Source organism: Haemaphysalis longicornis, unplaced genomic scaffold (assembly GCF_048455015.1).
Source record: "Haemaphysalis longicornis isolate Haplotype H1 unplaced genomic scaffold, Haemaphysalis longicornis Haplotype H1 scaffold_7, whole genome shotgun sequence".
Lineage (NCBI taxonomy): Eukaryota > Metazoa > Arthropoda > Arachnida > Ixodida > Ixodidae > Haemaphysalis > Haemaphysalis longicornis.
Genome location: NW_027526422.1, coordinates 147,225,303 through 147,252,648, shown reverse-complemented (window position 1 = coordinate 147,252,648; position 27,346 = coordinate 147,225,303). Strand labels below are relative to the sequence as shown.

The 27,346-nt window shown below is 45.1% G+C and overlaps 1 protein-coding gene across 1 annotated transcript; it reads left to right on the top strand.

Annotated features, from left to right (window-relative positions):
- Positions 1 to 54: 54 nt before the first annotated feature.
- Positions 55 to 24,398, top strand: LOC144145278 (monocarboxylate transporter 7-like). Its single transcript, XM_077676831.1, has 5 exons — positions 55 to 227; positions 8,877 to 9,115; positions 10,959 to 11,102; positions 18,327 to 19,523; positions 24,110 to 24,398. The coding sequence occupies exons 2-5, from the start codon at positions 8,908 to 8,910 to the stop codon at positions 24,292 to 24,294; spliced, it is 1,734 nt and encodes a 577-aa protein (XP_077532957.1). The 5' UTR covers positions 55 to 227; positions 8,877 to 8,907; the 3' UTR covers positions 24,295 to 24,398.
- Positions 24,399 to 27,346: the final 2,948 nt, after the last annotated feature.

Below are 27,346 nucleotides of genomic sequence, written 5' to 3'. Positions count from 1 at the left end.
GAAATCGCGCTTGTTTTTCACGCAGTCAGCAGACGCCCTAATGACCGGCCGCAATTTTTCTCCATTGCGTGTCGTCCTTGCGTTACGGATTGCCTTTTGGCCACTCTTATCAGCGCTTTTTTAACAAGCAACAAGCAGCATTCCATCAAATTGGCGCTCTTCCGGCAGCAGTGTTGTTCCACGTTTCCATTAGTAACCCGCTAACTACGGACGGCTCTTCGAATTGCGTGAGTAGTCGCCTACTTTGTCGATCGCTTCCCCTTTTTTCGATACGTGCATGCATGCACTGGCATAAAACAACTGCGCAGGAGATCCTCCGATGGAGTTTCGAAAGTACGTGTATTGAAGCTGAATCTCTTCGGGGGTGTGTGCCGTGAAGGTTCGACACTTTGTCTTTTTTCATAGTACGTTTATGCGCGGGCTCATACAAGCGCCCGTTAACGTCCCGGAGCTTGCATGTACCGTTTAATGGGTGACATATCAACAGTACCTTGGCGTTTACAACATAGCCAAGGTCTTCAAAGTTTTGATTGATGGCTTGATTATGGGGTCTTAACGTGCCGACGCAAAACTGGCGATAAGGCGTGCCGTAATAAAGGGTTCCCGAGTAATTTTGACCACCTGGGGATCTTTAACGGGCGCCGAAATCTCGAGCAAACGGGTGTTCTTGCTTCTCGCCTCCATCAGAGAAGCGGCCGCCGCGATCGGGACTCGAACCCGCGACATTGGCCTCAGTAGCACAACGCCGTAGCCACTGAGCCACCACGCCGGGTGGTTTTCACAGTGCTAATAATAAAACGTCTAAAGTTTTCGCATAAACGAACTCCGGTATTCTCACCAATGATCGTTAAGATATTTGAAATGTTCTTGCTAGCTGCAGCGCAACTATAGTTCATCTCACAAGCTAGCTGCAGCACTGTGGAGGCTACATTGTTATCAATAGTGCGCCCACTGAGGGCGCCTAATCCGCCGTGAAGGGGGTCCTGAAAGGACACTCCCTTCTCCCCTCTCGGCAAGTGGCACCGCACGGCCCCGGCGCCTTTTGTCGCTTCCTTCGCGGTGGGTTAGGCGCCCTGAGGGGGACAACAATGTAGCCTCCACAGTGCTGCAGCTAGCTTGTGAGATGAACTATAGAGTTACAACAATTTTCCCGAACGGTAGGCGCTATAGCACTTATTTACATAAACAATCATGCAGCCCTCCGCCGAACAACAACGGTGGTCGAACGCGAAGCTTTCTCATGATGGATTCTTTGGTTGGCCAGTTCCACACTGCTAGTATGTTCTACTCTGGGTGTACGTATCACTTTTCACCTTCTACAAGACGCGGAGGAGGCCAGAAATCTTCGGAAAATCCAGATCAATAACTGCCTACATAAGTCCAGATTAGCAGTTTATATTTCCAGATAAGTACAGCGAAGAGAGCCATAAATGTCAACAGAAGGCAGACCTTTTTCACACTGTATGGAACTGCCCGACCATATAGAAACAGAATAACTAGAACACATCAATAGAGTCCTGGGAAGCGGCACTGTGCAGCTCGAACCCCTCCATTTAGCGTCGACTGCTCGAAAGAGCCAAGCTAGGGGCTTTCGCCACTGGAGCCCTGGAAATAGGATTCCACCCTTAACTCTGCTCCCACCCTCTTCACCTTTGTTGCGAATAAAGTTTACAATTACTACTACTATAGAATACCCACAGCAAGTCTCAGGTGTGCACTCCATAGGACGAACGTTTCGGTTCGGGGTGTACGGCGGGAATCGGTGCCTGCTGCTTCGCGTTCGCATCGACCATGTCGACATAGAGCAATTGGATAGGCGCCTACGGGAAGCGTTTTTTTAACACGAAAGTGTTTTATGCCCGGGTACACAAAGATCTCAGCGACGTGATATCCGTCACGGAAGTGACGTCGCCAGAAAAAGTGTCATCGGCGCGGCGGCGCCCGGTTTCGAGCCCACGACTCTCTCGCTACAACGGGAAGTACGTGGCGCTCTTCCCACTGCACTATGAACCGAAACGTGAGCAGCTCTACGAACGCGCCTTGTGTCGTTCTGTATGACTCATTCAGATGTTACTGCCGTCTAGGAGAGACAACGCTAAGTAGCGCATCGTGACAATAATGAGCGCCGACAGTTGCCGCCTTGCTGCCAGCGCCTTCGTGTACGGGGGAAGTGCGTTAATTGAGGCACCCTCCGCTGTTTTTTTGTTTCTTGCGTGTCGGCGTCGCTTCATCTGGCGGGGTCAGGCTCGCGAACTCTTCGCACACGAATGAGGTTCTTTTAACATTCAACTGCTCTTGTAAAGCCACCTTTCGAAAACTGTCGTGTTTTGCCGATTCCTATGAAAGAGGGATCAACCACAATTTTTTTTCACTTCACCCATGATCATTCATCATCGGCAAAGAAATATGGCTTCCCTGGAGGGCGTATTGGCGTACAACGGCGTCAGGGAGGACCCTAAACCGTCGCTTGAGAAAAACCGGCACCCGATTGCAGCGGCACTTTTCAGCCCCAGCACCACACCTAATCTGCAAGGATGCCTTTCATGCCCAACACACTATCCCAAGTAGACACCTTTTGCATCTTTCCCTGCTTACTGGGAGTTGATTCTCAATGGCGCTTCTACAAATTACATAAACGTGATGTGACCGTTTGGTTTTGATTGCAACGACTGCCATGTTTAATTTTACTCGTGAGAATACATCGCTACTCTTGACGATCCGCTTCTCACAGTATAAAGCCTGTCGGTCATGGTCGCGGGCCCTGGGAAGATGAATATTCCAGCATTTCAAACCGAACACAGTGTAAATATGGGGTTGCACATATCGTCAAATGCTTATTACAAAACGCTTTTTTTTTAATTTCCAAGTAGCTGTACAATTTCGGTCAGTCAGCCAGTAAATTATTGTTTTAATCATTCAAAAAAATCAACAGGGTGTGCGTCAGAAAATGAATAATGTGGAAGTCTGGGCCTCCTGGTTCGTGACTGCTTAACAACAAATTGGCGAAAAAGCGCTGCATGAACAGGCGAAACGATGCACAAGGCCAGTGACTGCGCTTGCAAGATTTTTTTTATTGGTAGAACTCCCATTAAATACTTGTTCACATAACACGACACACGCGCGGGTGAGACACTCCCCTTTCCCACCGTTTTTAAAGAGTGTTCTAACCAACTTAACTTCACGTGTGAACCACCCCAAAAAAACACCGCACCCTTTTTGATTTAAGATAGACTTTTGGAAATGAAGGACACCTCTGTTTTATGTATGAACCTTGTTCGAAGAAAGGCATTCTGCCTTATGACTCTGCGCACTAAAAGCTTGTCCAACGCAGCAATGCCAACATGCCCTTTCGCAATGCCCTGAAAAACAGATGTGTTCGGTTATCAGGTGGAACACCTGATATCTGCCGTTTTTTCCACCCGCCTTTTACAAGCAGTCAGAGAAACATGGTCCCGCAAGTTAAAACAAACCACAAGAACGCGTGAGTCAGTTGAGCATGTGCGAAAGGCAACCATTGTCATACCATGCCTGTCACACATCTTGAAAAGAGTGCCCTAAGGCATGGCGTACGGTTAGTATTCTCGGCTTCCACAAAGATTTCAAGATTGTGTGCTCGCATCACTAAGAAAGAGCGCACGAGAGGTTCTTTCAACAGGCATCATCGCACTGAGTTGGCTGAATGCGCAGAAGGCGTGGTGTATCCGGTCCCGTTGTCGTGCAAACTGGTTTCCACCACTCACACAGGTCGGTGTATTAACCATTCTATCCGAGAGCACGGTGGAAGCCTCCACAATGGCGCAGGCCGTAACTTGGTGCATCACGTGCGCAAGTGCAAGTGCCCTCCTTATTTGGAAAGGGTCTCTATTGTGGGGCGGGGTGCATCGAAGCATGAACAACAGCTGATTGAGGCATTTTGATCAAGAAAATAGGAAATAAGTGCGTCAGTTAACCTTCGGTGGCCTTACGTGATAAAGAAGCCGTGTTTCTCAATGCTGGCCCAGGATGAATCCGGTTAAGTGCGAAGGGTTCCGTAGTGATCCTCTTTTTTTGTAGTGGGAAAGGGGGTGCCCCAGCTGCACACGCGGCGTGTCGGGTGATTAAGTGCTTTTAAAAGTACTTCCAAAAAATAGTTGGAAGTCCCGGGATCGCCCTTGTGCCTTGTTTCTGTGCTTTATGTAGCGTTTTCTCACTGCTGAGTTTTTAAGGAACATTAATACGTCTGTGCTTAAGGTCATAGGCATGCGCCTGCCGCAGTGTTGGCGAAAGCCACGACAGGTCGTTTCTAGGCGACGTCATTGTTGTCACAGTGTGAAGTCTCTTAATTGAGGCCATGGAGCAAAAAAAAATGTCGCGCCACAAACAAAACCCTGCTAGTCAAAACACAGAATTGTGTATGGCGCTACAGGCAGAAGCCTTCGAAACGCATCTGCTACCTTGCATAACCTAGTGCCACCACTAGCATTCTCTTTAGGAGAAGGATTTCCAATTTTATGTGTGTGTCCTAACCTTAAAAAATTGGCACAGCTTGGACTAGTGGTGCAAAGCTAGAGAAACAGCAGAGCTGGCGGCCCATCTCCCTTCGTCGGACACCCGGCTGCTGCACCTCACGCGGATTTCCGAACTTGACGTTGAAAGTTCTCTGTGACTGGCAGGGCCGGATCGTTTCGTTCGCAGCCTTTTGCATCTCTCACAAAGTTGACCACGCTCGAACACGCTAAACCCCGTGGCAACCACCCTCACAAATTCGGCATCCGTAGCACGAACTCGGCGTCTGTGGTCCCCACTTCAGGCGCGGAAGCAAGTGTACTGGCCAGGAAAACAGCAAAAGGGAGATCACGCCACAACAGCTGGGCGGAGTTCTCTCGAAGGTCGAGCTGGCTGACGCCGGCCGCTCCTCTCTAGGCGCATGCCACGTGCGCGCTAATTAGCTCTGATGTTACAAGATGTTTAAAAAACAACACATCTGCTACCTTGCATAACCGAGTGCCACCACTACCATTCACTTTAGTGGAATGACTTTCAATTTTATGTATGTGCCCCAACCTTTAATATTCGTGCCGTCGATGGATGAAGATCGGCGAGAAAAGTTGACCCAGCGCAATAAGAATGACATCACGTTAAAGTGTGACAACGCAAACAGGCCAGGTACAGAGAAGAATGCACAAGACGGGCGCAGAATGCACACCTCCCGTCTTGTGCATTCTTCTCTGTCGTTCTTCTGTTTGCGCTATCACACTCCAACATGAACACCCACCAATTCGCCCAACTATCCATTTCCTTGTAAGAATGAGGTCAGCGGCGCATCTGTCCCCGTGGAACATTGGACGTTAATGTGTGGCCTTGGTGTGGGCTAAAACAACGACAGTTATTAGGGACACTAACATAAACAATCAGGTCAAGAATAACGCAAATGTTAGGATTAATCGTAACAGAAATCAGAGTAAATACGCTCACGCGATATAGGGGTTAACTCCATGGAACGACCTAAAATGTCTCTTATCCGCACTACACTATATTTTGCCTGAATTGTGTTCATGGTTCCTTTTGCAATTAAAGACGTTGTGGCCGGGATACTGTGTATTCTTCGGTGGAATCTCCAAGCATATGTACATAATGAATAACTGGTCTTATTTTATTCTACATGCAAACTTCAGCCACCATCTTTCAGGTGTTACATATCATGAAAACGTTTTCACTAACCAAAAGGCGATTTGTTCATAGAAGCTGGGGGTGTTCCTGAACCACCAATGTTTCTATGTTCCACTCAAAAATACAATCACACTACCCCATCTGCCGATTCTCTTCCCCACATTGTCCAACCCTACTGAAACGTTGCGTATATACGGAATTATTGAAATACGGACTTCACACGGAGTATGACACCCCCAAGAGTAACAAGGTAGATGTTACTTCCAGAAACAGGGTAATCATGTCAGTTCGCAAAATAGGGACATTTGGCACAGTTTTGGTGCTTTGTTCTTCCATAATAAGCAAAATCACGCTCCGTGCATTTTCCACATGCACAGTATTACGGAATTCATACTGACAATGATTTGTCGGCTCTAGTAAACATCGACATAAAAAGGGTGTCAAATGTTTCGATAAGCGCGCTATGATTTATTTTCATGCGCTTCAAGAAAAAAATATTCCTTTTCTGGGGGCGGCTTTGTACATTGCTAGGAAAGTACTCCTTATTCCCATAATTCCGTATATACGGAACCTTTCTAGTTGAAGTACAGCGAATTCCCGTCAAGACGAACTCCAAGTGACCGTGAGGGTTTGTTCGTCTTATCAAAAGCCCTCCAAAGAAAGAATCCGCAACACGCCCAGGTACATGCACAGATCTTGCTGCAAGACGGTGAATGAAGTAGACTTACAAATGACTAAAAAAGAACAAAAAAATTACTCCGCATTTCCCCGAGGGGGAGAATATGAAAGTGCGAATGCACGGTTGTCGGCCCGCTTGCGGCGCTTGCGCTCGGCCCCCGCAGCCCACCGCCTCGCCGACTTCTCTTCCATCTCTTCCGTCGGGTTTGTAGTATCACGTGTACACCACGCAGTTATCAAGCCGCTATAACGCCGCTGAGTCGCCAACGCACGCCGCTGACGACGTAGTTTGAATGCGTTAAAGATATAAGGCGCGTCTAACACTGATATCACCGTCGCGTCCGTAGCTTGGTCGGTAGAGCGTCGCGCTGCGGCCGCAAAGTCCTCGGATCGAAACCTGGCGCCGGATGCTGTTTCTTTTTCAAATATAGAGGAGCACTGCGGACGCCAACGCCGCCGCCGGCGGTGGATGGTTTGGGGTCGCTTATAAAGTGTATTCACACTTAAAACGTCTATTTGAGTGCGCAACTTGATAGACGACCGCCTTCAAGTGCTCTTGCCTGGTTTTATCTATGCTAAGCGCGACGGAGAGCGTACACCCGATACCTCAAGCAACAACGCAGCAGAGGCAGAGAGGGAACTCCTCGCTTTCTCGGCGGTGACGCGGTGGGTCTCGCAACGCGAACCGGCGCGAACTCACAAGCTCCCGCTTAGAAATGGCACTGGTCCGGAGAGGTGCTACGTTCGCGAACAGGAAGTCTCCGTCGTCGCTTTTTTTACATTTTTATTATCCTAGTTGTGCGCTTCTCTCCTCCAGAGCAGAGCAGCCACAAAACTCGCCCTCGCTCTTTTTTTTTCCTTGCTTTGCCGCTGGCTCCACTGTTTGAACGGTAGGAGAAATGGTAGCTTTATCCGCGTGCATTTTTTCTCGCTCTCCCACTTCTTCCGTGAAGCAAATTCGCTTCGCGGTGTGGTTTTCTTTTAGTTTTTTTCCGTCTGGTCGCAGGAATGCAAAGCCGCACTCCACCAAGACTGTCATGTTCGCTACCCAGAATCGCAACAACTGGTGGTTACCCCGAAGTTGTTCGTCTTAACCGAAGAGTACGTGCAAGGCTGTTCGTCTTAAGGGGAATTTATTTTTGCATTGGGTCTATGGAAAACAAAACAAACTTTCCCACGTTCCTAGGCACAAGCGAGAATTCGTCGTAGCCGAGTTCATCTTAACGGGAGTTCCCTGCATTGTGAATCACAACGTTTGCGGTTAATTGCGAGAAATTCATGGTCCGAATGCCGTAAGTTTCTTTTGTTCGGCAGCGGAGTCCTGGTGCACATGCGTTTCCATTATACGTGAAAGATAAAACACCCTTCTCTTAATGGCTAATGTAGAACTAATCCGCAGGCCGCTGCCTTGAGTCAGACCCACGCTGCTCCGGAAATGGCTAGCAGATGTGGCTACACTGAGTAGACAGGGATGCCAGAAAGAGAAGTCAATGCAAGAGAAGCACACTTTTATATTTATTTTTACCTGCCAGGTGCGGTTAGGTATTTTTTGTGTTGCGTAAATTGCAGTAGCCACGGCCTTCTGTCGTCACGATCCACGGAACATGAGGAAAGGCATTTGCTGGTCACAATATAAGTCTTAATCCTTCGTTTCTTGCTGCAACCCTATATATATTAAGAAATTCAGAACACTTCACGCAGCTTTCCTGCTTCCCTCTGCGAAAAGCCGAAATATCATACACTTTCCTTGTACGTCTCCTCCATTCGTTAGGCATTCGAATGCGTGCCTGACCCAGAACACTCGTCAAGGAAATAAAGTAGAACACTTTGTTGCTTACATGCATAATTTTTTCAATTTATTTCATGAGTTACAATGCAAGCGTCTTTAACTTGAACTACTATACCGTACTGTTCTGTGCATGTAATGCGTATCCCTGGGCAGTATACTAGAGCGGACATGACACCTCGGGCTTTCTACACGAGAGAGGCCAGTTGGGAAACCTCCCACTCGAGGTCAACATCGTTGAATCTCTAGAGAAAAGAACAAGTCAACACCGACATAATGAAAGGAGGCAATCAAACGTACTAGTAGAGAGGCTCTGCTCCTGATAATTAGGAAGAGTTGCTGCAGTGTTTACAGTGCAAAATAAACACATCTTGTATTGTAAATATCTACAGCTTCCCCCAACAGCATGTCTGGAGGAAAGCGGGCAGAGGCAAGATGCATGCCTATTATCGGAATGCTTGGTTTCTCCGTGACTCATTTTCAACTGACCTGTTTGATGTAATACCTTCTTGTTTCCTTAGCACGCCCTAAGTTATCTTGATTTCCTTTAATTTCATTCGTATTCAGTTTTGTTATGCTGAATAACGTGTTTGTTCAGTTTTTCATTTTACTTCTCAGTGTGTTGCAAAATGCCTCTGTATACAACTTCTTCGACAAACCATTACATCTGCTCCTTCGCCCCCACCCCGCCAATAAATATTGGTGATGCCCTTTATTGACGTTTGCTCGTAACCTACTGCGACCCGACTGCGGCCTTTCGCAGGTACTAGGGCATATGCGCCCGTCACGCAGCCATGGCAGCGGAGATGGAATATGGCGGCAACATCGCGGTGGACCGCTGCTGGACCCTGCTGCCGCTCTCGGCGCTGTCAGCAATGTTGACGATGATCATACCAAAAAACACGGCTCTCTTCTACGTCGCCTGCATGGACGAGTTTGGCGTGAGCCACCAGGACGCCATCTGGCCACTTACTATACACGCTATGATGGCGGAGCTAGCTGGTAGGCTCGTATGTTCCTTTTGACGAAAAAAGCGACCTGTCTTTAAAACTGCAAGTTTGCCCGCACGTTAACAAACTTCTGTTACAAAATTATCCCCGAAAACGAAAATATTTTATTGGGACTCGTCGCTTCAGCGTCATCTCATTACAACTTGTTACCGAACCACCATCGATTTTTTTTCAGGTGCATGTTTGACAACAAGCAGAACGGAATACACAAATACCCGCCTCCAGGTGGCACGACCCACGGGGTCTGCTTGTGGCGTATTGCTAGGCCATTACAATATTTTTTATTCGACAATCCAAACATACAATGTCTCTTTAAAAACACAACAGAGTCATTCCAAGCTGAACGACCTAAAACAAACGAAAAAACACAGTACAATAGGGGAGTGTAGAGGGCGAGTGTTAACGAGTTATTATACTTCACGTGGAGCATGAGCTCTGTTCGTATTCCGTAGGCGTGGACGACAGATTACCCCCAAAAGTAATTGTGAGGTACCAGAATACCGATTTCTACGCAATCCCACTGTGGGATCTGTATGTTTGTCTGGATAATCGTTTAGAGCAGCAGCAATGCATATTTGCTGCTGCTGTTTTGAGGTACCCATAAATATTTCTCTTTACAGATCTTTTTGTTTGAATCCACCCACACTATATTTCGAGCGAAACCTTGTTTGCCTGCTTTGAGGTATGTCAACCCGCTTCACAGCGTAGTGCAAACAAATGCATTCCGATTTTTTGTAAACAACTGCCGTCATAAACCAATAAAAGTATCCGATAGAACGGTGACCCCACCGGCAGGAACGGCACATTTCCGATCGTGATCATTAAAAAACACTTCTCCCACACGTCGAAATGAATATGATTGCACCATTTATAAATTCAGCTTCCAAATGGTTTAAGGAAACGTGGAACACTGAAACGTTGAACGTGTGTGTTTTTCATAGACAGAGACTAGCAGTAAAAGAAAAACGTGGGCGTTTCGCATTTGTAAGATTGGTAAAAATGTCGCAGGTGCTATCTCCGATTGAAGGTCGCAGTCTTCGAATGCCCAGCATTACGGCCGTTGCTCTCTTCGGTCGGAGCAAACTCTGAATTGTGTTCAGCGCTGGTGTAAGCATAAGTGCAGGAACAAAGCGTAGAAATCGCAGTGGTGCCGATCTGTGACGTGTAGTCTTGGCCCGGAGGCGTAAAAGAGCAACCATAGATTTTGGAACTCCGAGTAGATGCTGAAGCAGAGTTTCAAACTTGGCAGCGTAGTTGCAAGCCTTCTAATGTGCGTGAAAGGGCATGAAAAGGTCCCGCTACGCGCGCAATGCTTCTAACACCATTCCTTGCGAAAACCATTCAAGCGCTCCGTAGCCATTTGCTTAGGCGGCGGAAAAAGCGTGGAAGGTTTTTAAATAGCAACTTTTTCTCTTCCAAGCGGTGCAATAGGGGCACAACGGCGGAAATACAAAAATATAATTTCTCAGTCTGGTCCCAACCATATGCACCTGCGGTACTTGCGGTACTTCGCGGTACTTTGACAACGACTAGAAACCTACATGCGATAGACTGGAGCGCTGGAGCCGCGTAAAGGATCCGCATATTACACTCAAGCTAAGCAAATTCTAAGGGACACATGCACACTTGAACACTAATGCCTAGACGTTCGAGTTTGGCATAGCAAATGTAGGCAAGTAACAAACTGTGATAGTGCAAAAGTACTCAGTGCAATACCACCAATAAGGGATACGTGCTGAGTGGACCTCTTAGCGTGTACCATAACTTGTGTTTTACCTCAGGACATATTCTTCTTATATACAGTGCGCTCCACGTTTCTTTTCTCTTTTCCGCAGGTATATTAGTCGCTGTCATGCAGCAGAAGGTATCTATTTACAACGTCGCCGTCTTGGGTTCTACACTGAACTTTGGAGCGATGGTCGCGTCGGCTTTCGTTCCCAACATTATCTGGATGAGCGTTGTCCTAGGAATTGTTGGAGGTAAGCCCAAGAGGTTTGTAAAGCAGTTCACTGAAACTTTGTTGCTTACCGGAACTCTCTATGCGCTGTCTCATTTTTCTCGCCAACCAATTTTTAAGCTTCCTTGCTAACTCCATGAGACATTTGTTAGTACGCTCAGCGCTAAGCTTAAATTTGCACCAGGAATCCCCTTCGAAATCTTTCCTGGAACACCTCAGAAGTCACGAACGGCGCGTGCCGGGGCGTCCAGCAGGCTGCGGACCTAAGCAAAGCGAGAGGCTAGACCCGTTTCTCCGAGTTCTCTTCTTCTAGAAGTCCTCGTCATCATCAACCACAGCCTATTTTGGTCCATTGAAGCACGAAGGCTTTTCCAATTGACCTCTACCCGCGTCTGTCCTGCCCTGTCCGAGTCCATTCTTTGCCTCTGCATTTTCTTATTTCGTCTCTCAATCGAGTTAATTGCCTTCCCCTTCTTCGAGTCTTGTGTCTCCGTGTCTATTTTGTTGCTCTTGTGGTTCACCTGTTGTCAGTTCACCGAACTACAAGGCCACACCAGCCCAAGTTCATTTCTTTTCCTTTATTTGAACCATCACGTTCGATTCGAGTTTCCCCCCTAATCCAGGTAAGTGTTACTCCGATCATTATTCGTTCTACGGTCCGTTGAGGCGGTCTAAGCTTGCTTTCAAATGTTTAGGTAAAGCACGAAGTTTCTGCTTCATATGTCATCACCAGCAGGGCGCACTGCTTGTATATTTTCCTTTTGAGCGATAGAGGCAGCTTACTTTTCATTACCTCTGAGTGTTTTCTGGATGCACCTCAGCCCATACTAATTCGGCGCCGGATTTCTTTCTCGTGGATGGGCTCAGCACAGATGACCTGGCCGAGGTAGCTATATAGTCTTCTTATTGCTATAGCGTGTGAAGAAAATTAAATCTGTTACCAATAGAAAGCACTTGTATGCCCGACACGTTGGGATGACCAGCTGGGGTCGTTTCACCATTGCCTCTTGGGGAAGGTTAAGTCACTCAGTAATGCCGTCGAAAACGTTGACTATGATATCCAACATCACGCGCATTCTATGGTTCTGGTCGGCCGTCTCAGGAGTTATATACCCTGCTTCCTTTGTACAGACTGTTTTCTAATGCCTGTTCCGGAGCAGAGCTTGATGGAGGAGTCTTCAACTGCACCCATTGCTTAGAAACAGAAATAGAAAAATTCTCGAGACAAATGTGTCTGCCTGCGTGCCTTGAAGACCCAAGCATTTTGCTTTTTTCCGGCATTGTGCTTGCATAGCCGACCATCCTTATCCGGCGCAGAAACTGGCAGTGAAGCCGAAATCGACGCTCATCCTATCCGCAAACACGGAGCAAGTTACTGTGACATCTCAGAACAATGGGTAAACTGACAGGTTCGCCTGGTGCGCTATAGGGCCAAAGTCCCGCGATCACATAGAGCCACCAAGGCCACGCGCTATAGACTGGTGTTTTTGGCGCTTGATTTATGTTGCCAACCTTTCGTCGGAAAGACGTTTTTTACGCGCACGTAAAATTAGGGTGGAATCCCAGTTCACAAAGCTTCATTCTTTTTACTTATGTAGCCTATAAAAAACTTAAACATTAATAAGCGGCCGTAAGGACCAGCCACCGCAACGCGAAAAGCTCCTCTCGATTCTGCCTGGTGTTCGGCAAAAAAATTTCAATCCACACAAACGCAAAGAAAAGTCTGGGGCGCCTTGACCACACGCACAAGTAGGCAAACACACAGCGAATAATACCAAAAATGCTCGGGCACTCAAAGCGCCGCCCGGTGCTTCGGGGCGTCGCACACAAAAACCTATAGGAGGGGATACTTCAATAATTTTTGTCATTTTTTTTTTCATTGCTTCTTAAAAAACCGACAATTCACTTCAGTTGCAGCCAGACATGCCACCCTGGATAGGGTTCACTTTTAACGGAGAAAAATATTGTGAAACGCAATGGATGCACAACAGGGGTTACATCTCCCGCTATCATGCAACTGGATTTGGGTCCGCACCAAAATATAATTTCTGAGCAGCGTTTCTGAAGATGACCATGAAGCTGAGGAAAAGCTCCTCAAAGAGCCCTACAGTAGAAATTTTAGCGCTTGAAGGTTAGTGACGGCGAGTATGAAACATCAGTTTTCTTCGTACATTAAAAAAATTGCGGATGAAATCTACGCTTAGGTCTGAGGATGTATGACGCGACGGCGTTTCTTCGGCATCGAGAGCGTTATGGAACGAATTTGCTCCATTTACTCTTAACACTTTCCAAGCAATGAAGTCCACTAAACAGTTCTGGCTTGCCTCAGCGGCTTTTAATCGCCGAAGGCTTAATATTCCGAAGTGAAAGCTACGGCTGCGTGCTGTTGGTCAGTTTGAGCGAGAAGACGACAGCGTGATTCTTTAAATGTGCTTACATTCTAGCTTTATGACTGGACTGAACGTTAACGTTTTTTATAAAACAGAGACACAGAGAGAACAACTGTGCTGAGCAAAATATAGACAAAGTTAGAGAAATGTGGTAAATGAGTGGTAGAGCCCAAACATAGAGCCCAATGTCCAGGGCGCCAGATGATGCAGCTCTTTTCCTTGTCCTCTCAATCAACTCACGCTGATTTTTAAGCGAGAAGTTGGCCAGGGCTGCCGCCCATGTGTTGATGGAAGTTGAACATGTAATGTTGGAGTTGTTCTGCCCTGAGCACATCTTCAGATATGACCAGGTTGCATGGAAAAGAATAGATTTTCTCCGGAATTTGGCACAGTGTAATGTTAATGTCGAACATTTTGTACCAAACACCTTCGCCCATCCAGATATGTGGATATATGTGTTGGTTCCTATCCTGCGAACAGATTGTGTTTCTTCGGCACTTGGGTTCCCGTTTGGCAGGAGGAAGGATGGTGCTCCAAGGCGTGTGATGAGCCGTTCGCCATATTTTTTGGCGAGGAAAGTGTCGTACTCGTGGTCGCTGGGAGCACGTCATGCGAGTTCGCGTGCATCTTGGTTGTCTGGGTAGTTCCATTCCAGACCCTTGTGCCCGGATGTTTATTTGATGCGAACTTTCACCATTTTGGATTCGAAACTCTTTCTCAAGCATTTAGGTACTCTCCTTGCAGACAAGAGCGTAGTGGCCTTTTGAGCGGGTATAATAGTGTTTATTCGTCTGTTCGAATCACCTATCTTTTCTTTCGTTTCCGTCGTAGTATTGTTTCCCTCCTTTCTACATCTGGGTTGCGTTGCTATGTATTCCAGATTCGGGCGCGTCCCCGTATCTGAATGCTGGAGTTGCAGTTTGCGGTATGCGGCGATGACGTACTTTCGCGGACGCTTGATGAGCACGGCTGATAGGAGGCAGCTAATAGACACGGAAAGATCGAAATAGGAGAGCAATAACGCTATCGCGTTAAAACACCGCTGGTGCAGAAGACGGATGGAGGTGGTGTGGTGCGCACAGTAGTGGCATTGGTAGCATAGCCCGCGGGATAGGTCAGAATTACCGAGATGTTATTATCTTGGCTGGTGACTTTGTACTGCTTGCAATGGCATAAAAATGAATCAAGACGACATCGATCAGGACGACGTCAAAACATCAAGACGACATCAATAGCATAAAAATAGGTAGCCAAACCATAACCAATTAATAGGTAATTGCCACTGAATGTAATTGTTTCTTTTCAATCGGTTTATTCTGATTCAGTTATTTGTGATTACATTGGAGAGATAAGTAATACCACGGAAGTGAACTCTAACTTAATCAGTTACGAAGGAATCAATTCAATGTTACTTAATCTTAAATTGAAATTCCGGGTTTGCCCCGGTAAGATTCCAAATATGTTTCTTTATTGGTACGCCGAACCCATAGCACGTACAGCGTCTGTCCTTAGAGCTGGTGACCGAGCCGTGGCTACTAACAATCGCCCAATTTCGCTTCTGAACTCATGGATTATATTATCAACTTTCTGGTCGACTTTTATATTGGCGGAATATTTTAACACCTTTCCAGCCTGGTTTCCGTAAGGGCCTATCTAGTACGACTCAACTTGTTTCTATTGTGCACACCTTTTCTTCAGTTCTTGACAAGTCGGGCCAAGTTGAAGCAATATTTTTATATCTTAACAAAGCATTCGACAGGTTACCACATTCAGGTCTCCTATATAAACTTAATACACACAATTTCCCATATGACTAATAATGTGGATTGCCGTATATCTTGAGCATAAAAAACAATTTTTTGAGGTAGGTGGTCCCGTTTCACATTTTGGATCCGTTTGACTCTGGGTTGCCTCAAGGAAGTGTACTGGGCCCATATTAGTTCTGGTATACATAAACGACATAACGTCTTGCGTCCGTGAAAGCATTGTAATTCGTCTATTTGCAAACGATTGTATTTTGTACACAGCTGTTGCGTCAACTTATGGCCAAATTACACTCACAGTCCGAGAGCTATGTTTAATTGGTGCGACGTATGGGGAATGAAGCTTAACCAAACCAAAACAGTGTGCATGCGCATAACTAATAAAAGTCCCCGTAAGTTCAATTACTCAGTAAAAAGTGTGCAAATTGCAAACACCAATAGCTATAAATATCTCGGCATAATGTTTACAAATACCTAACCTGGTAAACGCACATACACAAAGCCTCTGAAAAAACAGGGCGAAAACTTGGCTTTTTGACACAAACTGAAAACTCCCCCTCTTATGTTAATCTTCTTGCATATAATACGCTAATCAGGCCTCTTCTAGAATACGCGTGTGTAGTTAGGTATCCCCACGCTAAAAACAGCATAAATTCAGAGGCTGCCCGTCTGGCTCATACATAATCGCTATCGCCGACATGAGTCGCCAACCAGCTTAATGGAAACAAACAACATCATGACGTTACAGAGCCGCCGAAAAATGCTAAGACTAAAATTTCTTCATCAACTTTGGAGCCGCAAACTTGCACTGGACCCCGCACCTTAGCTGCAGCTATTGTCCCAAAGACCTACCAGGAAGTATCACCGTCTTAAATTTAATCCAAATTTTCCATGCACAAACTTCAAATATTCTTTCTCTCCCCGCCCAATAAGTGATTGGAATGCCTTGCCGGTTCAAACCTTCCTCACAAACAACGTTCCTCAGTTGATTAATCAGCTTGTCGAATAAAATGTTACGCTGCCAACATCCAGTGCTGGGCCTCTGTATAGCCAGCTTCTCTGGGCTGTGTAAGATCAGGGCTTCACTGCGTCACCCTTTTTTTCTGCCCTGTTGCCTATATCTTTATTAGCAGTATATATAAAATATATACTTATAGGCCTGTTCCGTTTCTCTTGCGCTTTCTTCTATTGTTCTTTGCGTAATTCTTCTTTCTTCCAATTTTTAATTTTTTTTATAATTTTGTACAATGCGTTCACCTCATTGATGTTTCAGTTAACCACTCGTGCTTGGGCAGCCCAAAGCCTGCAGTATTTCATTAATAAATAAATAAATAAATAAATAAATAAATAAATAAATAAATAAATAAATAAATATATAAATAAAAAGTAAATAAATAAATAAATAAATAAATAAATACGTGGCGCACTGCTGTCGTATCACAAGCATATGGGATTGCCGCACGTGGGCTACTGCAGGCGCGTATGAATGAATGAATCAATTTACTCAAGGATGACGGTATGACATAAGCGTGAAGGTGTGGTGATTGGAAGGTAAGATGCTCCAAATATTCTTCCTGGACCTTCCCACGAGGTGTGCCTTCTTAACGAAGGCCCGCATCGTGAGCAACCTGTCTTCAACACGCCTCTCTGTGTAGATTACTTCGTTGAGGTTTAGGACTTTCGAACGCTTGTGGTTTTGATAGATATCTTGCAGTTTCGAATAAAACCAGAGTGGACGGCTGATGGTCTGTGGTTTTATGTGACATAGACGGCAGAAAAGCTGATGAGGCGGAATTCGCCCTTTTTTGTGTTACTTGTAGTGCGTTCAACGTGCTCCAAAATCGTCAGTGCTGGTGCAGCCAGTAAGTGTTATAATAATAATAATAATAATAATAATGAAACTTTATTTCTGTTTCATAAACACAGATATGGATACATAAACACAGATACAGAAAAAGGAACCGCGGAAAAAAGCTGTCATGGACAGCTTGACGAGGCCGCAGCCCCCTTTTTTCTCAGACAGCAGCATCGCGACAAAAGAAAACACACAGTTATACAGGCAACCGAAAAAAAGTAACAATAAAAGCTAAAACCCGTCATTTTCAACAGGTATAAAAAGAACAGTTAAACAAGAAAGCAAATGAGAGACATAGAAAGGTTAACGCAGTTTAGTACACATGACACGTAATTGACGTTTAGAACATTTATAGATATCAAAATCGATATCAAATAGATATCAAATTATAGATATCAATGTAAAGGATATTTGATTCGCCATCGTATTAATGCGTGGCACCGGATGTTGCAGTTGCGGAGTCGTGTTTTCGAGTTCCCCCTTGCCAATATGCCTCAGTGTTACTCGTTCATCTTCCGGCTGTGGCTCCTATTGCAGACAAGGAACCGGTGATTTCGAGGTTGAGAAAAGGGCCTTCCGGGCGAGTCTGTGACCCTCCTGTCTGCCCGTGTGGCCCCTGTGGCCGGAAACCCACCTGATTTGTATTCGACAAAGCGGCCATGGCGAGGTGTTTTCCACCAATATTTTATTTGATGCGCTGTTGAGTTTCGCTTGGGTGGGCCCCTCAGTGCCTTAAGCGCGTCCAAGTTGTCGGTACAAGTTACTACCTCCGGTTTTGCAGGATACGTCGACGTCGTCACTCCCTTCATTCCAAAAAGGATGGCTTGCAATTCCAGCTCGATTGTAGAGATCTTCTCCAATAAGAACGCAGAGCACCATAACACTTGAAAGGATATCTTCTAAACGAAACAATTTTTCAACAAAAACAATTGTTTGTGCTTTTTGGAAATGTGATTTTTTTTATTTTTTTTACTTTTTTTTTATTTACAAGATACTGCAGGCATGAAGCCCAAGCAGGAGTGGTACAGGCAATAAACAGGAAAAAAAAATATGAAAGGCATCAAGCCTAACATCACATACATACAACAACCAATTAAGCGGGAAATTTACTAACATGCGTGCTTTCATCTAGACACCCAATATATTATTTGTACAGCTGTATAATAAAGCAATTGCGCATTCAACGGTTGTCTTCGCAGCGGACTCCACTGACTGGTCACTTATTTGTCTCCTCGCAGGTGCAGCCACGGGAATGATCATGATTCCATTGTCCATTTATGCCATGCTGTATTTTGACAAATACCGGGGCGTCGCAAGCAGCTTCAAGTACACCGGCATGACTTTAGCGCCGCTCGCATTTCCCCACATTCTATCAGCACTGATAACGGCGTTCGGCCTACGTGGAACCCTACTGTTACTGTCCGCCGTCACGCTTAACACACTGCCTGTTGCAATACTCATGAACAATCCTCGCCCCGTAGAACTGAGCTGTGTGAAGAAGTGCTGCTGGAGAGGAACAAAATACGGCAATGACAGCCAAACAGACGGGATAACCGCGATGCCTGGTTACAGCGAGGGCCACATATTACCAATAAGCAAAGCGTATGCTGGAGAAATGTCATTATTCAAAACTTCTAAAATTCGTACAAGAAATTCAAATATGCCAGAGGAGAGACGGACTGCTGAGCCGAGGGCCATAATTTGCATCTCTCATTTTTTTCTACAATGGGACGCGGATGAAGAACTGCACTCAGGAAACTGCACATCAATACGCTCACAGAACAAACAATCTGATTTAACTGCTCCCACTCCTGCATTGGCACTTCCAAGCACCATTGTCCTCGACGTATCTGTGTCCGAGCTTAGCCAGAGAAAGAACAAACCGGGTAGTGATGAAGTCGACTCGACGGCCTCGGCTAGAAAAGGGACCGGTTCAGAGAACCTTCCGTCGTCGAGAAGTTATGGTAGTGGCATATTACAGGTACTGAAACGCCCGTTGCTGTACGTCCTGGTTGTAACCATCACAGTCGGCGAGTACGTCCTGAACACGTTCGAGACTACTGTGCTAGATTCTGGTATGGACAAAGGTTTCAGCCGAGCGGAAGCCGCACCCATCATCACATACCTGGCTGCTGCCGAGTTGGTCGGTCGCCTACTGATACCATTCCTCTGGGACCTCGCAAAGCTTCGTCGTAGTTTCCTTGTGGCTCTGTGCCTGGCCGTAGAAGCCGCAAGCCTCGCTCTTATGCCCTTTGCCAGCACCTTCGGTCATTTCGCAGCAACAACTGTGGCGACTGCTTTCCCCTCCGGGTGTGTTATGGCTCTGAAGCCTGCGCTGCTCAGCGACCACTTTGGAGTTGAAATGCTGCCCGTGTGTCTGGGCATATCAGGCGTTGCAATGCTGCCCACCTGCTTTGGAGGACCGCTACTCATAGGTAAAATTTAATGTCATTATTTTTTATGTGCTAGGCTTGGCGGGTACCAAACATTTCTTTATAGCTTTTTTTTTTTTCCTGCGTAAACAAAAACACTGACGCTGCATCTTATGACCTTCGAACACCTATACTTGTCTGTTTGTTTAGCCTTTTTATCAATCAGTGTAGAAATATGAAACTATATCGACAGTGACCATCGTTACATATTTTATGTAGCGATTTTTTCTTATTGCCTTTTTGTTTGCAAGCCACGGGCTCATGGTCGCAACAAAGGTATGTTCCCATTTTTTAAAGCATAACTCAGTGGATCATTAAGTTTTCCTATCTTTCCATTTTGTGGGCAGTGATGACGCAAACTAAGCGATTGTATTAGTAATGGGGAATTTAGGCTTCAGGCGTACATGTTTGCGACCAGTGTTCGAGCAGTGTTTATATTAGATTCACTTTTACACTACATCGCTTTTACCTAAGTATGCTTCTTGTATAATATTGTCGGGCCATATAATCAATGTTCCGGTAGTCTTGTACCCTTTAGGTCGGCCGCAATAATCCACCGTGTTGATATGAGCTCACTATCTGGCTGTTCAATAGTGACCATGTCAAAAACGTGGACGTTTTGAAGCGACGGCCTTTTATGTCTCATCTAACGCTAAGAGTGAAGTTGTCTTCAACATAAATGGTACTAAACGGCCGCTGCTGTCGCGAAGCGTCCTATAGGGGGAAGCATTGGGAAACAAACGTCCTGCTGTGTGTTATATCAACACGTGGTTGCCACCACAGTGACATCCCAGTTAGAGGGTGCTGTTGGTGCACGTGCAATACAAGTCGCCCTGAGACGCGGAAGTCCCGACGCAGGCAAACAGCGTGCCCGAGTTCCGGAGGGTGCTGTCGAAAGGGCAGGTCAGGTTGGACTCGCGCGGCCACAACATTCAAGCAACAGATTGACAACAGTTCAATTGGAGGTCGAACAAGGCATATGCATCCACATTCTGAGAAAGTGTTAAGCATCCCTCTAATTTTAGTGAACTTAAATGACAACGAGTCTGTTCAGGCTTACTTTATGCCATTTTTACTTATCCAAAGCCACCAGGAAGTCAGGACAAACAGTTTTTAATATGCTGACACTAGGACACTATAATTTTTGTTCTTATATATAAGGAACAACAATACAAGGAGCAACAATATAAGGAACAACATATATAAGGAACAAAAATATCAGAAACAACAATTGCGGGTGACGATAGCTAGAAGTTTCATCTCCCTTCACTCTTAAGCGAAAAGGACTAATAATTCGTCCTTTGGGGGACTAGCGGCCTCTGCTACAATCATTACTCCCTTTGGGAACTAAGTGTTAGGGGACGAACGGTTAGTCCCCCAACCGGATGGTCCGTTCCGATATTCTCCAAGGACGAACTGCTGAGAGTCGCAGAAAAAAGAAGAAACATCGGCATTAGCAGGGATCGAACACCACCGACTCCCGGAGCGACACACGAGGAACCTGACGCGCTACCGCTGTACCACACTGCCAGGTGGAAGCAGCGGCAGATAATATTCAAGCGTACAGCGTGTAGTGCTGTGCACAACGCGGCACATTCATTTCAACTGGGGTCCGAATTTCTATCCGTACAAGAAAACGTGACCGCGATTTGCGCATTGCGCTGAGCGCTTTGCTAACTTTAGGGACTATTGCACAGTTCGATTATAATTACAGTCTCACAACCATAGTTTTTTCTAGTAAAGAACAATCAACTCGTCGCCTAGTTTATATAGATAGCTGGTTCGTGGCCTCCGAGATCACCACGCGTGCGTTTTGCTCAACGCGGGCGGGGGAATCGCGGAGGCCATGGCTGGGTGATCGGACGACTCATTTGTTTCCGCACAAATTAGCTCAAACTAAGTGTATTCTTAGTGTTCGATACATACGTTAAGTGCTGTATGTAACAGATGTGAAAGGGGTCGCCTGTGTGAGTGTCAGAATGGGGAAACAGACCATATTTTCCTGCATCGGCGAAACCTAAGTCGGTGTTGCTTAGCCTGAATTCTTCAAGTTAGCGTTGCTAGACGATTGTGACTGGGAAATGCAACCGGGTTTTACAGTACTTGCAGCATTGTCATAGCTTTGGTGCACAAGAAAATTGTGTACCCAGTGCAAAAGATAACTTCGAGACGCTTACTTATAGCGAGCATTTTTATTTTGCAGTTTTCATCAGCAACTAATGCGTTTTTCTCGTCTGTTAAACATATACATGTTCATTACGCTTACGAATCAACGTTTTCGAATCAATGTTTTCCATTGTCACTGATATTTGTGTTATTTTTGAGGCGCTTGAAATCTTCATTGGACGTTATTACCTCGCACGAATTGTATGCAACACAGCATAATAACATAACCTCACCGACAAGCGTCGGCCATCACGCTTCGCCGCTCCTTGCCATTACCCGCCGCTCTATTAACCCTAGACGATTTTCTTATAATTAACATCAATATTTCCTCCCGTGGCACCATCTAAAGGGCCCACTGGACTGCAATGATTTGTGTTTTGAAAATCTAAAACTGTTCACAGGCATGTGTGCGAAAGGGCAACGACGACGCCATTACAGGGGACTAACGACGCAACAAAGAGACTAACTACATGCGTTTCGTCTTCCCGTTACTCCTTATAGATCGGCGGGGACGAACAGTTAGTCCACATTTGTGCACAAGGCACATACTCTGCCACAGATACTCCCCTTGGAGATGAACGGTCGCCCGCGAAGACTAACGCCTGAATTTTCGTGCCTATTTTAGTCCTTTTTGCCGAAGAGTGTTGTTAGCCTCAGAAGGGGTTCACAGCGCCGCTGCGCGCAGGCACTATTAAGAAAACACGTCAACCCGTAGTCTTCTACATAACAACAAAAGGAGTGCCACCTGCTTCTGTACCGAAGACATTCAGTAGTGAAAGTGGCCGTAGACGAAAATCGAAATGATGCCGACGCTCTTTAGTAGAGCTGGAAGCGGATCCTTCGTATTTGTTTCCTGAAAATACAAACGCATTTGAGGTTATGAGCACAGTCGCAAACGTTAGCCAACACAATTATTTATTGAAATCGGCCACGACACTTGCATTTAACAACAAATCTACGAAGGTGTCGCACCAATAAAACACCCAGTTAACTGGCAGACAGCGGGTGTGGGCAGGTAAGCAGTTTTGATGGTGTACACGGCTCGAATAATGACATTTTTGTAAATTAGGTACCTGAACGGGCTCTGGTTGGACTGACTGCACAACGATTAGAAACTTTTCAACAGTGTATCTTTAGGAGACACTTAAGTGAACCAAATTCTTGATTGACTGTAGGGTTTAACACACCGACGCAACGCAGGCGATGAGGCGCGCCGTAGTGGAGGGCTCCGCATTAATTTTGAACACCTTGGGATCTTCATCGTGTGCCGAAATCTCATTCACACGGGCGTTTTTGCTTTTCGCCTCCATCATGAACCAAATTCTGCCAATACATATGAAGAGCACAGCCATAGTAACTTCTAGTAGCAAGATAAATAATGCTGACACATTGCCGCATGAATAACATTCGCTGTGCTCACATCTGTTTTGTTGTCGCTTCCTTCCGAAGATATTTCGTATGCTCGGACGTCAATTTTACCCTAAAACTGAGGAACCTAACGCAAAAGAAGGGGCGTGGGGGATGTGAAAGGCACTTAGTTTTCCTACGAAACTGCGTCCAAAACTCGAAAACTTCCATAACCTTACTGTGACACTCACCGGAGGTGAATTCTATCATATCCTTAGGCTTACAGAAAATCATGCTTTCCTCAGTTAGGTACGTACGTAGAGCCACGGACAAACCATAGGAGAAAACAAAAATATGAACCAGAAAGGCAAAATGCGGGAATATATATAGCGGAGGTAAAATTATGGCTCTCTGGCGGTATATTTGGAAAGATGCTTTTCAATTTGTGTTACTGTAATAACGGCACGCGAATTTTTCATTTTCCCGGAAGAAATCCGCCCGATTTCTGTGTTCAGGTTCATATTTTCGAGTTCTCATTTCATTTGTCTATGTAATCCTATGTCTATGTCTATGTAATTTGTCTATGTAATTCGTCTATGTAATCTATGTAATCCTATATAATAACGGTACGTAATCCTTCCTATGCCTTCGACGTTTGTCTTGCGTCTCACATGAATGCCATTAATGAAACGCTCTGGAGAGGCTAGCCCCAGCGAACGTTTTTTGCCTGAATACAATTCTTGCTTCAACTCACTGGTATAGAAAGGAATGGAACCGCTCCTCGAAGCTGAAATCCGCCTCACAAATTCCGTACAGAGAACAATACGAAATGAACAATACGGAAGGAGGCAAAATCTCCCAATTATAAAAAAACTGAACGAAAATAATTGTGGTACCAGTCAGAAGACCGTGGTGTATTGATGTGGACGGCATTGTGAGCATCGTACTTTCTGAGGAGCTGAAGTTTTTTTTTTTTTTAATTCACCGCCCACACAATGCGTGTGTTAAATTTTGCAGCAAGACATGTTACGTCCTTGGGGGATTGTCTGACCGTTCTTGTGTTTTCCCTCCTTCAGGTCTGTTCCTAGACATCATGGGGTCTTACAACGAGCTGTACCACACACTGTCAGCTGTGTGTGCTGCGCTTGCTGTCACCATGCTGGCGGTTGCTTTTTATGAAATACGAGCTGAAAGGCATCGTAAAAATCAAGCAAAAGTGGCCCCCATCTTAACTTCGAACACTATTGTCGAGAGATTTTAAACTGCTATGATCACAATGAACTCATTATAAACTAAAAAAGCAGCAAAGTTGCTAAATGTACACTTTTCGCACAAATAAAGTCCCGGTTGTTCATATTTCGAACATCGGTGACTATCACTTTCTGGTGAATATGAAAGGTTTGTCAATTATAGCCATACAAGTATTTAGGCGCCTGTTACGTGAGTCTCTGGCACTCAGTAGGAGGGTAATAACGAAACCTACGCACAGTGACTCAAACACCTGTAGCATTATTTGGCGTAACAAAACACCATCTAACGAATACCTTGGCGCAGGGTTCAACTCAAACCATGCCCATTGTCATCGTAATGCCGTTGGCTACTTTTCTCATATTAAAGCTGAGGAGAGTTGAGCACAAGCTGTGTCCTGCAGCAGGTTGTAAGCAAACCTTACCTGAAGTGTTTGAAGCCACCCACTTAATTAATGTTTTGGGAGTACGTAACCATGCAAAAGGGGAGACCATTAAAGCTCATTTGTTTTTTTTTTATTTAATAGTCAAAAATGAAAATATGACATTTTCATTTTTGACTATTCCCCATATGCCCCTGAAATTCAAATTCAAGTACACATGTCGTGCTCGTCTGCTAGTACCTGTTCCGTCACTGTTTATTTACTATTGTGTAAATTTCTAATGCCTAAACCTATTTGTGAAACTCCAAACAAAGCTAGAGGCTGGGAGTTCTTTGTGGCAGCCTCACGGACCACGGCAACGATGTCACACTGGCAATATGACTTGATGGCTTATGGTTTCTCAATATTCCCAATTCGGTTCCAATTTGTCTGTGGATGACGGAAAGCATTATCAGTGTTATCGAGCACAAAGAGCACTGGCGGAATAAGATGAAAGAAAACAAAGACAACCCTTACTATCAAGCACAGTATCGGTCCGCGCGCCACTTATCTCTTGCCCTCATGCGCAAAAGAAAAAAAGAGTACTACAACAACCTGGTCCTTAAAGCAAATGGCAACTCCAAAGAAATCTGGCGTATAATCAACTCTGTAACAAAATAGTCCCCAAAATGGTACACTCTGCCAGATTTCCGCATTAAACTGCAGTCAGGATGGTGTCGCGGAAATTTTTAAGGATTTCTTTATTAACCTAGCAAAGTACCCCCTACCAGCAAGTGTGGTGAAAACGAGCCTATCTTACCTCTCCCGCAACCCAACTCAATCGTATTTAGTGAGATAACAATGATAGAAGTTATAAGCACGGCAAGACAGATGAAATCAAATAAGGCGATGGGACATGACGCAATTCCTGTTAAAATTATTACAGACAACATTGAAAGCATTGCGCCAGCGTTAGCAGCAATGTTTAATCAGGCATTTATTTCTGTAACTTACCCAGCACAGTTGAAAATTGGAAGTGTTGTGCCCATGTATAAAGGAGATGACCCTAATTACGTGGCCATTTACCGTCCCATAATAGTTTTTTTCCTGCATCAACAGTCTATTTGAGAAACTACTAGCGAAGCGTGTAATGAACTTTCTAGAAACATTTAGCATATTAAGGGAACACCAATACGGTTTAAGGAATTATTACTCAGCTAGTACCGCTGTTAACGCAGTTACAGAAAACGTAAACCAGGCCCTTAACGGTAATAGCATAGTAGTTGGTATATTTCGGGATATCAGAAAAGCGTTTTACTCCGTGAACCATGCCATACTACTACAAAAACTAGAACGCTACAATTTTCGAGGTTCAGCTATTAACTTTTCCGCAGTTAACTCTCCGACCAGAAACAATTTGTCCAAATAGAATTTAGTAAATCTTCACAAGGAGATATGAAAATGGGCGTGCCTCAAGGCTCTGTATTAGGCCCCATTCTTTTTTCACTTTACATTAATGACCTTGCGCTCGTTAACACGCGCCAATGCGGTTTTGTACGCGTACGATACAGACCTTATGATGCCTAGTCAATCCTATCAAGAAGCAGAGTCGCTTTCTGATCGGGAACTCCTTAACACCTTAAGCTCGTTTAAAGCTAATAAGCTCAAATTAAACACTTAAAAAAACAATTTTATAGTATTCGCGTCGAACCGAAAAGTACAGCCCGGCCTATGCTGCTTGAACCTCGGAGAAACAACAATAGAACAGGTTACCACCCATAAATAGTTAGGTATAACTTTGGATTCGTCTTTGCACTGGGCCCTCATATAGAACAACTAACAAAGAAATTAGCATTTGGCTGTTTCACACTGGTACAGGCACGGAAACATTTTTCTCCGCACGTTTGACGCCTCCTTTATATGACCTATTGCATTGAGTAATGGGGGTTCACGTACGCGTCTTACTGCAAATCACTTTGTGTAATCCAAAAAAGAGCCATTAGAATATTGGCCGGAGCGCCGAGGAATCAGCCATCAGCTATGCTCTTCGCTGAATTTAAAATATTGCCGTCTGATAGAGTCAGGGACTATAATACTGCTCTAGTTATCCACAAAATGCTTACCACAAACAATCCGTACCACTCGTCAACGCTAATTACACCCAAGCGAGATACAAGGCACGCTGATCACAAAACTCTTAACCTGCCAATAGTACATAATGTATATGGTCAGCGCCTCTTGTCCTTCATGGGAGAAAAAATACGGAATACCATACCAAACTCCATCAAAGCAATACCAAATATTTTGCCGTTCCTAAAACATTACTGCAGAATTCAAGTGCAATAAACCATAGCCGTTAATTTGAATGTAAGTAACACTACTGTAAAAACACTAGACAATGTAACTTGCTGCCATTTGTTTTTACTTGTGTGCGACAATCAATCATTTTGCCCAGGATTGTATTTTTGAAAATATTTCTGTAATGAATCCAATACTAGCCGTACAGGCTATGGATACAGGTGCCTCCTCAACATGTTTTTGTGATGTTTTTCGATGAAATAAATTACTTTGTTCGTATTTTAATTTTCAAGCATGTTATGGTTTACGGCGACAGCTTGTGTGACGAGGCTCAGTTTATGTCATTTATAAAAGTTCGCAATCTGCTAAATTTTGTCATGCGGATTTTCTAGTGTCACCCCAACCA